Source organism: Hemibagrus wyckioides, linkage group LG02 (genome assembly GCF_019097595.1).
Source record: "Hemibagrus wyckioides isolate EC202008001 linkage group LG02, SWU_Hwy_1.0, whole genome shotgun sequence".
NCBI classification, from domain to species: Eukaryota; Metazoa; Chordata; class Actinopteri; order Siluriformes; family Bagridae; genus Hemibagrus; species Hemibagrus wyckioides.
Window position 1 is genome coordinate 23,573,397 of NC_080711.1, and position 13,031 is coordinate 23,586,427.

At 40.5% G+C, this 13,031-nt stretch overlaps 1 protein-coding gene across 7 annotated transcripts in view; it reads left to right on the forward strand.

Moving 5' to 3' along the window:
- rbfox1 (RNA binding fox-1 homolog 1) overlaps positions 1-13,031 on the forward strand; it is a 168,592-nt gene that overhangs the window by 25,197 nt on the left and 130,364 nt on the right. For 3 of the 7 annotated variants that reach the window (XM_058414170.1, XM_058414203.1, XM_058414160.1), the window contains exon 1: positions 11,072-11,521. The exons of 2 other annotated variants lie outside the window; for them this stretch is intronic. In XM_058414170.1, the coding sequence (XP_058270153.1) occupies positions 11,417-11,521 (105 nt within the window). In that variant the 5' untranslated portion in view covers positions 11,072-11,416. Of the gene's footprint in view, positions 1-11,071; positions 11,522-13,031 lie in introns of those variants that run through there. 2 more of the 7 variants (XM_058414211.1, XM_058414149.1) reach the window with 2 other exon arrangements.

Here is a 13,031-nt window from a genome sequence, read left to right on the forward strand (position 1 = left end):
CACCTTGGGATCAAAGTCTAATTTGGTGCAAACACCTTTTAACCATGTTTATTTTGATATATGGATTTGGCCGTGCCCGGAACTAGCCTTCCCATCTGTCTTCCAGCAAAAAGAACGAAAGAAAGAAAGAAAGAAAGAAAGAAAGAAAGAAAGAAAGAAAGAAAGAAAGAAAACCTTTATTGGTTTGGACTTTTTATCTGGAAGTATGCATTATTCACCAGCTCTCTGACTCCTGGACCACGGATACGTCCTAAATCCTAAATGGAACACTAAGACACTAAGAAGTGTGTTAAATTTGTAACAGATTTGAACACACACTTTATTCTTGACGTGATAAAGATTTGTTTCTATCCGTTTAAACATTAACACACACACACACACCCGTGTGTTTGTTGACCTCTAAATGAAATCTCTGTGAAAAAATTGTTTTTTGGTCAGTAAACTGATTTTAGGTAGATTCGTTGTTGTGTTTAAGGTTTAAGCTCATTTTTTTCATCGTCTTTATTTAGACATGTTAAGGGGGTGTAAACGTTTGCACTATTAAAGGAATGGACAGGAAGAGATATCTAGCAAAAATAAATATAAATCTCAAATCCTGTTTATTTGTAAATCTCATCACATGGCAACAATCCAAAAAATTTGCAAAAAAATCTTTCTCCAATTCCAGAAAGAAGGGTGTCAAAACTTTTTCAGTCAGCTATAAAACAATGATCCTTATGAAATAATAATCACCTGGTCAGTAAAATTATTTTGTTTGCTGGAAAAAGCGTTCTTTAAATGGAACAGAAAAGCATGCTAATATTATCTTTTTAGCTAGCTAGTTAAAGCAGATTCAATATAAACAGACACTTAGATTTTTTAAGTTTTAAGAAAGATACATTTCTCACTCTAGATTTTGTAAAACAGAAAACAAGAAAATTTCTCAGATCAAAAATTCCTACAGCCCTACAGGCTACTCGCTGGCGTTTGGACAGTGTCTCGCTAGTGCCCTCTGGCTGTAACGAAACCCCAGCAGTTCCTCCAGTAATTCAGCCGTCGGTGTGCGTTTCCGGAGAAGTTCCCTCCTCAGAGTGTTCCTCGCCTCCTACCAGCCTCCCAAATGAAGACGCGTCCCTGTGGAGGCCCTTTGCTCTCCACTAATCATCAGGAAGCGGGAGGCTAATTAATGATATGCTAATGACTCGAGCGCGGCGTCCCTTCGCAGTGTTCCTGCAGTATGGATGTCTCTATTGTTTTACGATGCAAAGCTCCAGATTAGAACAGAAGACAACCTTCTTAACACACCGCGCTTATTCAGAAGAAACCTGGTGTCATGGTTCCTTTCACTTCCTGACCTGGAAGACGACTCGCTATTACGGACCTCAGTGTTCAGATCTTAGATTTATTCATGGTGTCACAATATTATACACAGATCATGCAGTCCAGACTAGGCATTCAATCAGGACAAAAGTAATGGCACCCTATAGAAGGAGTGTGCTAGTTGCATTAGCTGAGCTGCATTATTGGAAGATTTAGCACACGCTGCACTTTCAATACAGAAAAATCAGTAAAATCAGTGCTGCCAACTCAGAGGCTTTGCCAACTGTTTAGATCCATATAGAAAATGTATATTAAAAAAATAAAAAACAATAGAAGCTTGTGATAAAACGAGAGTTTTTAGAGACCGTCCTTAACCCGATACAGCTCTGCAGCTCACATCACAGCTGCAGGTTAGAGCACTGAGAGAGAGAGAGACTTCAGTTTGTTACTACAATAAAACTTTATTAAAACATTGAAATAAGGCTTTTTGATCCTATTTGCTCTTTTTTCCTGGAAGAAAAACTCCGATAAGTGGGTTCTCTATGTTTCTTTTGCCATCAGCACGTTTTTTAATTATCAATAATGATTCTAAAGCACCCTTTGGTTCTGAAATCTCATTTTCCACCATTTTTGGAGCTGAAATCAGTGGTAACTGTTCTGCCTCATTTCTGCTTCATCTCCCTCACAGCATCTGTGTAGAAGTGCATCTGCACGCGAGGTTGGTTTTTTTTTTTTTTTTTTTCTTCAATATTATCATCATAATGATCTTTTTTTCTTTTTTTAACTCCTGAAGAAGAAGGAGGAGGAGGAGGAAGAGGAAATGACAAACACGCCCCCAGAAACACCGAGACGTTGTAATGTTTGAATTGCGCGCGTATTAAGCGCTTAATTAATGGACTCGTGTCCGCGCGTGTCAGCTCCGGGGCTGTTCCCGGTGTCAGCGCACATGGCAGGCCCCCGGTGCTGTCATAACGCATTCCTCTGGCGAGAGCGCGCGCTCCGACGGAAAGTGACACGTTAATGGAAGCTAAAGCAGTGTAATGGCAGCGCCGGGGAGTCACGCGGAATTTGGCACGACATGTCACAACGAATCGGCGTGAATAGAACGCCCTTCACGTGCTTTCTTTTTCTTCCTTGTCTTTGTTTTGTTCTCCGAGCGCGCGCGCAATCTGTGAATTGTGGGATTAATTAGTCGCAAACACATCACTCATGTTATGATGCGCGCTCCCTCACGGCTGACCACGGCAGACCTCTCCGTGCCGTGACGTAAGAGCTCTCGCTGGATCTCCAGAAAGAAATGAAATAAAGCGAGAGCAAGAAGAGCTGATTGTTTTGTTGTTGGGGTTTTTTTTGGCGCATTTCCACAGAGGCGATTAACTGCGCCGCGGATTGTTTTTGTCACCAATTAAAAGGACAGCAGCGTCTTATTGCATCGACAGGAGCGCAAATCAGCAGGCGCTGTCAGCCTAAAAAGCTGGGGGTGGACAAGCAGAAAGTGGCTTTTTTATTTATTTATTTATTTATTTCCCTTTTCCTCTTTCCTGTGAGCCAGATGCGCGGAGGTGCTAAGGATCGTGCGACTCGTCCCACCCGGCAATCAATTTGCAGGCCCTGTAGCGCGCGACGGCAAACGCGCTATAACAAACGACTCTGCATTTCTGAACACACGCGCGCGCGCGCGCGCTAATGAAAGGCAGTCTCAGCTGCTGCGCAATCTGGGCTCTACCCCCCACCCCCACCTTCCACCACTCCTCCTCCTCCTCTCACCGGTCCCCCAGTCGTCCCCGGTGCAGTCATCGAGCCCAGTGTCTCTGCAGTGGCGCATTTTGGAGCTCCCATCTGTTTCCGTAATTACTGTCATGTAAACTGACTCGTGCCCAAATTGTGCTTGAAATAAAAATACAACACGTTTTTTTTTTTCAGCAAAGCATCCCCGAATAATCAGATTAGGCTTTGATCTGATCGCCAGCCAGACCAGAGATAAGCAAAAACAAACAAAAAACAGTCACCGAGTGTCACGATCGCTCTGACTCTGACTCTGAGCCCAGCCCGCTGCCCGTTGAGCTGAACGTGAATGATCGTGTAAAACCTCGACTAAACAATTCCCATTACAAACTCGGGAACTTTCATCATTTGACGTGAAATCAAAACTGCTTCGTCACAGCATGAAGAGTAAACAAAGTGAAGCTTCTTACGTTTACACAAGTTCTACTCTACACACAAGTGTTTACTTTAGATCAATCACCACATCTAGAATATAATATACTGTACATCGCTCATCACAGTTAGCTGGCTAGCTTGTGGCTAAAAGCAGACAAAGCTCCGTCCTCATGGTGTGGTGCTGGAAATGTGGGGCATTTTTTTGTACCTTTTACAGTTGTGTTGGATCTTTGATTATCGTTAATTATCTGTTTTAAATGATTTTTAATACTAGTATTCACCTTAATCGCCGCTAAATACGGTGGCCACACCATGGAGTAAAGTTGAGTGTGTTTACTTCTGAGTGCGTTGTTATAATTGTGTGAAAGTCCTTTACACCTCTGTAATCCAGGGACATATTAAAGTTGCAGACTGTTTATTTGCATGAGAAAAGTTTCTCATTTCATGCAGAAATGACATAATTTATTTTCATATTAGTTAACATGAAGATCATGAAGTTTGTCACATGGAAGGTAGCACTTCAGACGTGTTAGCTCCACCCCTTTTATTTTTGTACTGACATCCAAGAACCTAGCACGCCGAAATTGGTTTTTGTGTAAAAATCTGTGTTTATTATGATGTTTTTGAGGTATCTTAGCAGTGATGTCACTCAGCAAAGCAGTTTTGATTATATAAAGCGTTTATAATAACAGAGCGTAAATAGTTACCATCTGATCCTGGCGTGTTTAAAGCGAACGCAGCGTGAGCGGGTCGCTAACAGGTTTCTTTTCCTGTGAAGCCGCTTGTCTGAGATCACCGTATCACAGATTGCTTCTATTAATATCCAATTAGAGTCGTGATATTACGGCTCGCACGACGCGAGTTTAAGGCGCGAGGCTTCGTAGCCGTACTTATAATGGTCAGTTTAATCACCCTGTTCACTCTCCGCTTTATTTTCGTTTTCCTCCTAATGAGCGGCGAGTGAAGGCACGGTGCAGGTGATGTAAACCATAGCAACTCAATTTTTAAAGACCTCCAAAGCATCTGTCACTCTGCAGAAATATTTGAAGAGCCATTGTGGATCCAAATGCTAGTTAGACTGAACACATGTCTCTCTCTCTCTCTCTCTCTCTCTCTCTCTCTTCTGAAACAATTTCCATGGCCTTGGATTAAATAAAGCTTCTTTATCAGGGATACAAGCAAAGTGTTTCATATATGTATATATATATATATAGTGTTAAATTGCTCAGAGTTAGTTCTAATACACTATCATTTCCATGGCAACAGGTCATTCACGTATTGTAAATGAAAACGATCCATATAAACATTTAAAAAAAAAAAAAACGTGTGCAATCTATGATATGTCTGTCCCTTAGGAGACTTTTTATGGAAGGAGTCTCCGGTATGAGCTCTTTGTAGCAGTCTGACGTAACGCGCTGTAAGTTCACGCTAAGTTGTTTTTGTTTCTTCTTAGCTAGGTCTTAATACATGAAATGTAACCGTAAATGGATAATAAGTACATTTGAGGTTCTTCAATAAATAAAAACCTTGTATAAGGGATTCAATCCCTTCAGGATGTGCTGAAAAGAGGAAAATAATAACGTCCAGGCGCCACGGTGACTTCACCTCATCACACCACGTTATTACCACAACGCTGATTAATTTCCTGAACCACAACAACACCCAGTAGTTTCATTCTGAGCTTATTAGCATATTAGTGCGTAGCAGTTCAAGCATATTGTTTTATTTCCAGTTGAGCAGGATGTTGCCCATCATCCAGATTTAGTTTCTGCATTAGCCGACCACCAGGGCTCGTAATGAAAATAAATAAATAAATAAATAAATAAAGACGCTAACACTAACAACGGCTCAGGCAGCTCTCTGCAATCCACCTCCACGAGACTTCATCAATCTTCCCCACGTGTTCGGGCACCCGGTGTGCCGCTGTCACTTTCCTGACGCGGGGTGGAGGCAGCCAGTCCTCCCTTATTAGTCTGTCAGAGCTGCTGATGCCAAAATGGAGCCCAGGCCCCGTGAAATCTGCACAATCCGACACCGATCCTGATCCTAAATGACAATGTGGTGAACACTGCCATGGCTTATCTGCTCAGACACTCCAAAAAAAATATATAACTGGTAACTGGTTGCTGAAAGTAAAATAAGCATCATCACTGTGGCTTTAAAGCAGGATTGTCTTATTATCATCAGGCTTCCTTAATTTGGCATTAATTATTCAAAGTGTGTAATGGAGACAAGGGAAAGATGCTGCTTTTAATTCTTGTGGTGGAAAAAACGAAGCTTTTCAAATCTGGGAAGCTGATCTGTAGGGAAGCGAGCGGCCATGTTGAGAAATTCGAACACAAATGAGATCGCTAAATCATTTTATTAATGTTATTTCTATATATATTTATTTTTATATATTCATAAAGCTTTCTTTCTTCTTCTTCTTCTTCTTCTTCTTCTTCTTCTTCTTATTATTATTATGTACTTTGACTTTCTGGATTCTGATTCTGATTGGTCAGAAACTGTCTGTGGATCGTTTTTATGTTATGTATATGTAGATACGTGAGAAGTTAATGTAAAAAAGTAAGTATATCTGGATAAACAGTCGTTCTTTTAATAAATAAATACACATTTGTATCTGTAGGCAGGTTTCTGCGGGGGTTTTAAAAACAAGTGCATTTTATTTTTACATAAATTATAGAACAGGAAAAACAGTCAAATATTGAATCTTGCAGAACATTGAACATTGTTCAGCTTGTTGAAATTTCAGCAAATACCCCCATGATACCATGTTAAAATTGTTAGCAGATGCTGCTACACAAGAGTAACGATAACCAGTCATAACCATAATAGTCTTTTTTTCATGAAGTTATCATCATATCTGAGGTAAATGTTGATATTTCAGAAATTTTAGACTCATTTGATGCAATTCCGGTTAAAAATAACTTAAAAATGAAAAGAAATTCTTAATCTTGTGATTAGCTAGTTTTTGCTTAGCATCCTTTGTTTCCCACTTCCCTAGAAACGGTGTTGCTACGGCATCAACCGCTTACACACTTACACACTAAGCATACGATCATCTCATGAATCCTTGTTCCGTAACAGAAAATGAAATGTTTATCTAGAGCTATCCCTACTATTTATTCCGCAGCTAAACCTTTTTATTTGTTCAGTTGCAAAAAAAAAAAAACATCTCCACATGTTGACCGTAATCACTTTCAGTTCTTCATAATGCTGAGATCCTTTGTGTGCTCTGTGCAGGAGGTGAACGAACGCCATTCATTTGAGTCGTTTCACAGACGTTTGTTGCCGGGCGATCGGCGTAATCGTCGGCGTGTAATCGTTCGTGCGTAATCGTCCGATTTTGGACGTTTAGGGCGACGCCGGAGCGTTTATTCCGCCTCTGACTCGACTCAGTAGATTACTAACACATGCTTTATCAGGCTGAAATATAAGTTAGAGCAGGGAGACGTCATGGATGTGGAGAGAAATGAGGTTATTACAATATTATAGGATCCAGTAGCTTGGTAAATTCTCTATTTCTGACTGGTCACGCAGTCATGAGCGGCTCATCCGTAAGTAAACGGTTTTAATATTATTTACATTTTCTAATCGTCGATACGGATATGGAATATATCCTAACCCTAACCCTAGCCATTTTTCACTGTGGTGGAATTCATCAAGGCTTGGTTAGCAGATGATGCTACACATAAATAGCAGGTAATTATAACCACACAGAGGAATCTATCATCATATCTGAGGTAAATGTTGATAGTTTAGACTTTAGGTGCAGTTTAGCCACTGCATCGCTGGAGAAAAGGAATTTTTAGCCTGCACGATTAGCTAGTGGGTAAATGGTGTGTTTCCATAGTGACGACATTGCTTAAAATGACAGACGCTCTAGATAAACGGAGGGAAAAGGAGCCACTGTGTGGAAAGGAGGTTAGAGGAGGATAAAATCTTCTTCAGTGAAAAGCAAAGCTGGCGACAGAAGGACCATTTCGAGCCGCGATGACGTGAGGAAGTTGTTTCCGCAACATTAAACGGATAAACATTACCATGCTGTTCTTTAATTAACAGGAATAAACCACATCCACACCAGGGCCTCATATAATCCGGACGCTGGAATGGTTCGAATGTTTTTCGGTGAACATCTTATTATTCCTCCCTCAATTCTGTCCAGTGCAGTGGAGGAAAGATTGCAGTAGTGCAACAAGATGGTGGTGTGTAACTAATAGCACGAGTTCCATACACGATTCCCTTTCCGGAGCCGCCAAGCCCACGCAGACAACGTGATCTATTACACAAGATGTTTAAAAGAGCCAGACCGAGCATGCAACACCCCCCACCCCCCAAATAAAACTCCTCTTATTCAGCAAAAAAACCTGAGGAGAACAGATGCACTGCGCAGGATAGCCATGCTTCATCACTGTAGGGAAGGGAACATGGTGCACACACACACACACACACTCACACACACACACACACGGTGGCACAGATGACAATCCGTACGCACGGGTCAGTGGTCAGGATTTCTATTTTGCACTTGAAGGGAAAAGACAAGGAAGAAAAGAAGGAAAGGGAGAGAAGAAAAAAATGTGCATCACTGTCCTAACACATTAAGACGAGGAGGAGGAGAGCGAGGAGGAGAAGAAGGGAACGTTTCCCATAATGCACATCTGCATAGATTTCTAACCACACCACCGAGACCATCGATCTTTTGTTTTTTGTTTTTGTTTTTTTTAATTGAATTATTTATTTATTTTCTTTCTGTTCACATTGCTCATGCTGCTGGTGTTAACAAGATTGATTAATAAACACGCACGAAAGTTTCACCATAAGGTTTAAAGGTTTTATTTATTTCTGTTAGCATTTATCTCTAGCGAATGACCCGGGTGAATTCTTTGGTTTGCACTGACACACACGCCTGAGCGTAAATCGAGCGGAATCATTTCTAAGAAGAAATCTTTTAAATTCTGCCCTCCGATTGGTCCAAATGCTGCATTTTCTTTTTAGAACAATAGTGCACGTTTCCATAGTAACGACTTGCACAAAATAGCAGGCGCCGTTGACTCGATAAATAGAGTTTAGAGAGAGAGAGGAAAAAAAACAGTGTGTAATGACATGGCGGAGATGATTATTAATGTTGGAAGGAGTCTCCAGTGTCAGTGTTTATCATTAAGGTCACTTTAGATTTAACAGAATGGAAATGATGTAATGTAATTAAGAGTAATTGTTATTTAGGATGTTCTGTTAGAGGAGAAGAGTTCCTCCGCTTCATCACTCAAGCTCCCTGTCGATGATCTTTTCAATAACGCAGCGTTCCTCGCTCAGTTCTCCGGTGATGCTTTGGCTCAGCGCTTTCTTTCTTCCCGCAGCTCGCCTGACGCACCTCGTTAGCTCATTAAGAAATCCTGCACCAGAAATCCTAAAATCAGTGGCGGAGCAGCGAGACACCGCAATGTGTCACGCCGGTGGAGAGACGCAGGACTGCCAAACACACCTCCAGCTGATGAAATGCGCTGTATATTTTTTTTATAGTACACAGAGACTACATGTGTAGCCTGGAGCAAAATGATGGTAAGCTAGTTTTATTTATGATTCCTGGCTTGCAGAGTAATTTCTGTGTACATGTTGCATCATTAGGATGATTCTTTCTTGCCGGGGAAAAGAAAAAAAAAGGGCTGGAGTCCTCCCTAGACCTGGTCTGGACAATGCAGCGTACTTTTTTTAAAAATATATTATTACAACGCTGTTGGACTGCAAAGCCAGCCTGTAATAAATGATTCATTTGGTGATTCAAACGAGTTGTATAAATGAGTCGGATGATTCATATGTTTTTAATTACCTCCATTAAACTTTCATCATATTTTAGATTCATCACAAGGAAGCTGGCAAAATACTTTCTCTGCATTGTTAATGATTTTTGTTGTATTTTTACACATTTTTTACTATTAAAAATAATACATTAAATGATTCACCCACTATTTTAGCCAAAATATATTTTTGGACACCCCTCCAAATCATTGAGCTCAGGTGTTGTTTTTCAGGGGTTGGGCTCGGTCACTTAGTTCCAGTGAAAGGAACTCTTAATGCTTCAGCTTCGTACCCAGATATTATGGACAATTTCATGCTTTGTGGGAACAGTTTGGGGATGACCCCTTCCTGTTCCAACATGACTGCACACCAGTGACCAAAGCAAGGTCCATAAAGACATGGATGAGGGAGTTTGGTGTGGAGGAACTTGACTGGCCTGCACAGAGTCCTGACCTCAACCCCATAGAACACCTTTGGGATGAATTAGAGTGGAGACTGTGAGCCAGACCTTCTCGTCCAACATCAGCGCCTGACCTCACAAATGCGCTTCTAGTGGAACAGTCAAAAATTCCCCTAAACACACTCCTAAACCTTGTGGAAATCCTTCCCAGAAGAGTTGAAGCTGTTATAGCTGCAAAGGGGAGGGGCAACTCCATATTACATTCATGTGTATGTAAAGGCAGATGTCCCAAAACTTTTGGCAGTATAGTATAGATTCATACCATAGTACATAACTATTTGCTTTCTATGCACTGCTCTGATTTCACACAATTTTTTATTCCAAAGTCCTTCTCTCCTTTCCCCCATTTTTAATATTCACACAATAAATAATCATATTATTATATGACTAATATTATTAACAAGTCTTTCATTCAGCCACAAAAAGCTTCGCGCAGCAGGTTTAGTGAATACGTGGTGGTTAGAGATAGAAAATAAAAAGACATCATAAAAGATGGATACAGTTTCCACACACAGAAATATATATATTTATTTATTTATTTATGTAACATACTGTATGCTTATATATAAATGATATATAAACCATTGGGGGGGTGGCTGGTTTGTAATTTTAATGCACATTTCAATCTCCTTTTTAAATTTAATTTAATACATAAAATCTATTTAATGGTTCTGAGTGCTGGAACTGACTCTTTTGACCCCATTAGTGATTTATTAGTGATATTATGATACGGTGCAGATGTACAGCTGTGCTTCATTCCTGTTCAGGGAACAGATAGATAGATAGATAGATAGATAGATAGATAGATAGATAGATAGATAGATAGATAGATAGATAGATAGATAGATAGATAGAGGGGGGGTTATTTCATATCAGATTTTTCTCTTGAAGCTTCATTCATTCTTAAGGAATGACAACTAATTACTGAAATCTCTCTGTTTTTGTCTTGTTAATTATTAAGTTCAGGATTCGCATTATGCCATTTTAGTCGTCAGTTCCGTTCAGGAACGCATACACAGGTGTGGGAGCAGTGTTCTCTAAGCACGTGGCATATCGTTATTTTGTCTTTTTTTCTTTTCTTTTATTTATTTATTTATTTATTTATTTATTCATTTATTTATTTATTGCAGTTTGTGTTTTAAGCGCGTGCGTATGAGAGAGAGAGAGAGAGAGAGAGAGAGAGAGTGAGTGTGTGTGTGTGTGTGTGTGTTTTGGGATTCCCCCCCACACACACCCTCCATCTCTTCATCCACCCCCACGTCGCTCCTCCTCCTCCTCCACCTCCCTCGCGGAGATGATTAGGCTCGCGCGCAACAAAAAAAAATCGGTCAAACAGACGCGGCGTCACCGGCACACCGAGCGCGGACGCGGAGGTGTAATTTCACTCATCCACCAAATATTTTGTTTGTTTGTTTGTTTGTTTGGTAGTTTTATATATATTTATATTTTATAAAAAAAAAAAATCAACTGAGCAGGTGCTTTGTGTGAGCCTCCGTTACTCGGGGACGCGCGAGACGAGGCACTTTTTTTACGCGTTTCTCCCCGCGCGCTATCGAGGCTACCGAGTGTGTGTGTAAGTGTGTGTGTGTGTGTGTGAGAGAGAGATAGAGAGAGAGCGACAGAGGTAGAGAGACTAAATTCTAGCGGAGCAGCCTAAAGGACCGCAGCACGAGCAGAAGGAGAAGGAGTTCGCGCGAGATGCTGCATCCGCTCACGGGCGCTCCGTGCGTGGCACTGGCTGAGGTGGGCGCGCGCCCGCAGCTATCCTCCTCGTGCGCCCTGACGTTCGTCTACCTGCAGCAGGTGAGCGGATCTTCTTAGCTGGATATCTGGGAGAAGAGAAAGAGAAGCTGTGTGTGTGTGTGTGTGTATGTGTGTGTGTGTGTGTGAAGTTGCTAAAATTCGCTGCGTGCACGAGATCGACAGGTCTCGTGTTGAAAGTCAAAGCGATGAAATATTTTGTCACGTGATGCACGAGTAGTTCATTTTATGCTTCGTGCGCGTCTTAATTTATTTATTATTTTGTTTGTTGGTGGTTGTTTGTGCACGTGCGTGTAACGGAAGCCTTCGGATTCAGACCGTGCACTTTTAATATTTATATACCGCACTCACGCCACACAGCGATTCTGCTTTTTTATTCTGATCGTGCACCGATCCTGCACAGTGCGCGGTGCGCGTGGACCTCAGTGGATGTCGTTAACGTCATTTCAACGCTGCACGTGCCAGATCAGCAGTACTGCTGCTAATGAAACGGCGTAGAAGTCGATTCAGTTGTATATGAATTAATTTTTCGGGTTGTTGGTGTTAGTTCTGGTGTTTATTTAACAGTGTGGGAGTTTAATAAATAATTAATTCTCCAAAACGACGCCAATACTGAAATCGAACCGGATATTGAGAAGCATCTGACCATTAATATCAACACTGCTAAATAAAAATAAAAAATCCAAATGCAGGCTTTTCTCTTTGTTATAGGATCATATAAAATTCATTCTTTTCTTTCTTTGATATCTCCTATATGTGACCCCCCTTTTGTTTTGTTTTGTTTTGTTTTGTTTTGTTTTGTTTTGTTTTGTTTTGTTTTGTTTTGTTTTGTTTTGTTTTGTTTTGTTTTGTTTTGTTTTGTTTTGTTTATGCTGGGATCAGTAGTCCAGCTGCTGATTCAGTAGTATTTGTTTTAATTAAACACTAAGCGGTTCATTAAACACTACAGAAGTTCCTTCATTAGTGTGAGTTGATTCTGTATTATAGGAACGAACTGAAGCGTATGAAGTGTTATATGACATTTATAACCAGCCCCACACTGAAGTGCATGGCTTCAGCAGGATGCAGCCGTGACGTATCACACTATTCAGTAGTTTTGTTTTATGTCATCAGTTTTAAGTTATTAATGTCAGTAGGTTTTTATTCAGTATTATCAATTCAGCAGCATTGAGGTTAATTCTCTCTAGTTGGAGGTAATTCTATATTAAACGATTAATTCAGCAGCATAGAGTTAATTCTAATTTAGGAGTTTCAGGACATTGGGGTTAATTCTGTGTTATCACAGTAAATTCAGCAGTAAAGGAAGTTGTTAATTCTATATTATCAGAGTTAACTGAACATTATGGGGTTATAAGCGGTGTTTATAACAGTTAGCTCTATTTTATTGCAATGAATTCAGTAGTGTATTCAGTAGTGCTTCATTTTAATTTTATATTGTAGGAGTTAACTCAGTAGTGCAGGAGTTCTGGAGGAATTTTCCATTGTAGAAATATGTCAGCAGTGTAAGGGTTAATTTAATATTAGACGGTTAATTATTCAGCTTAGGGTTAAT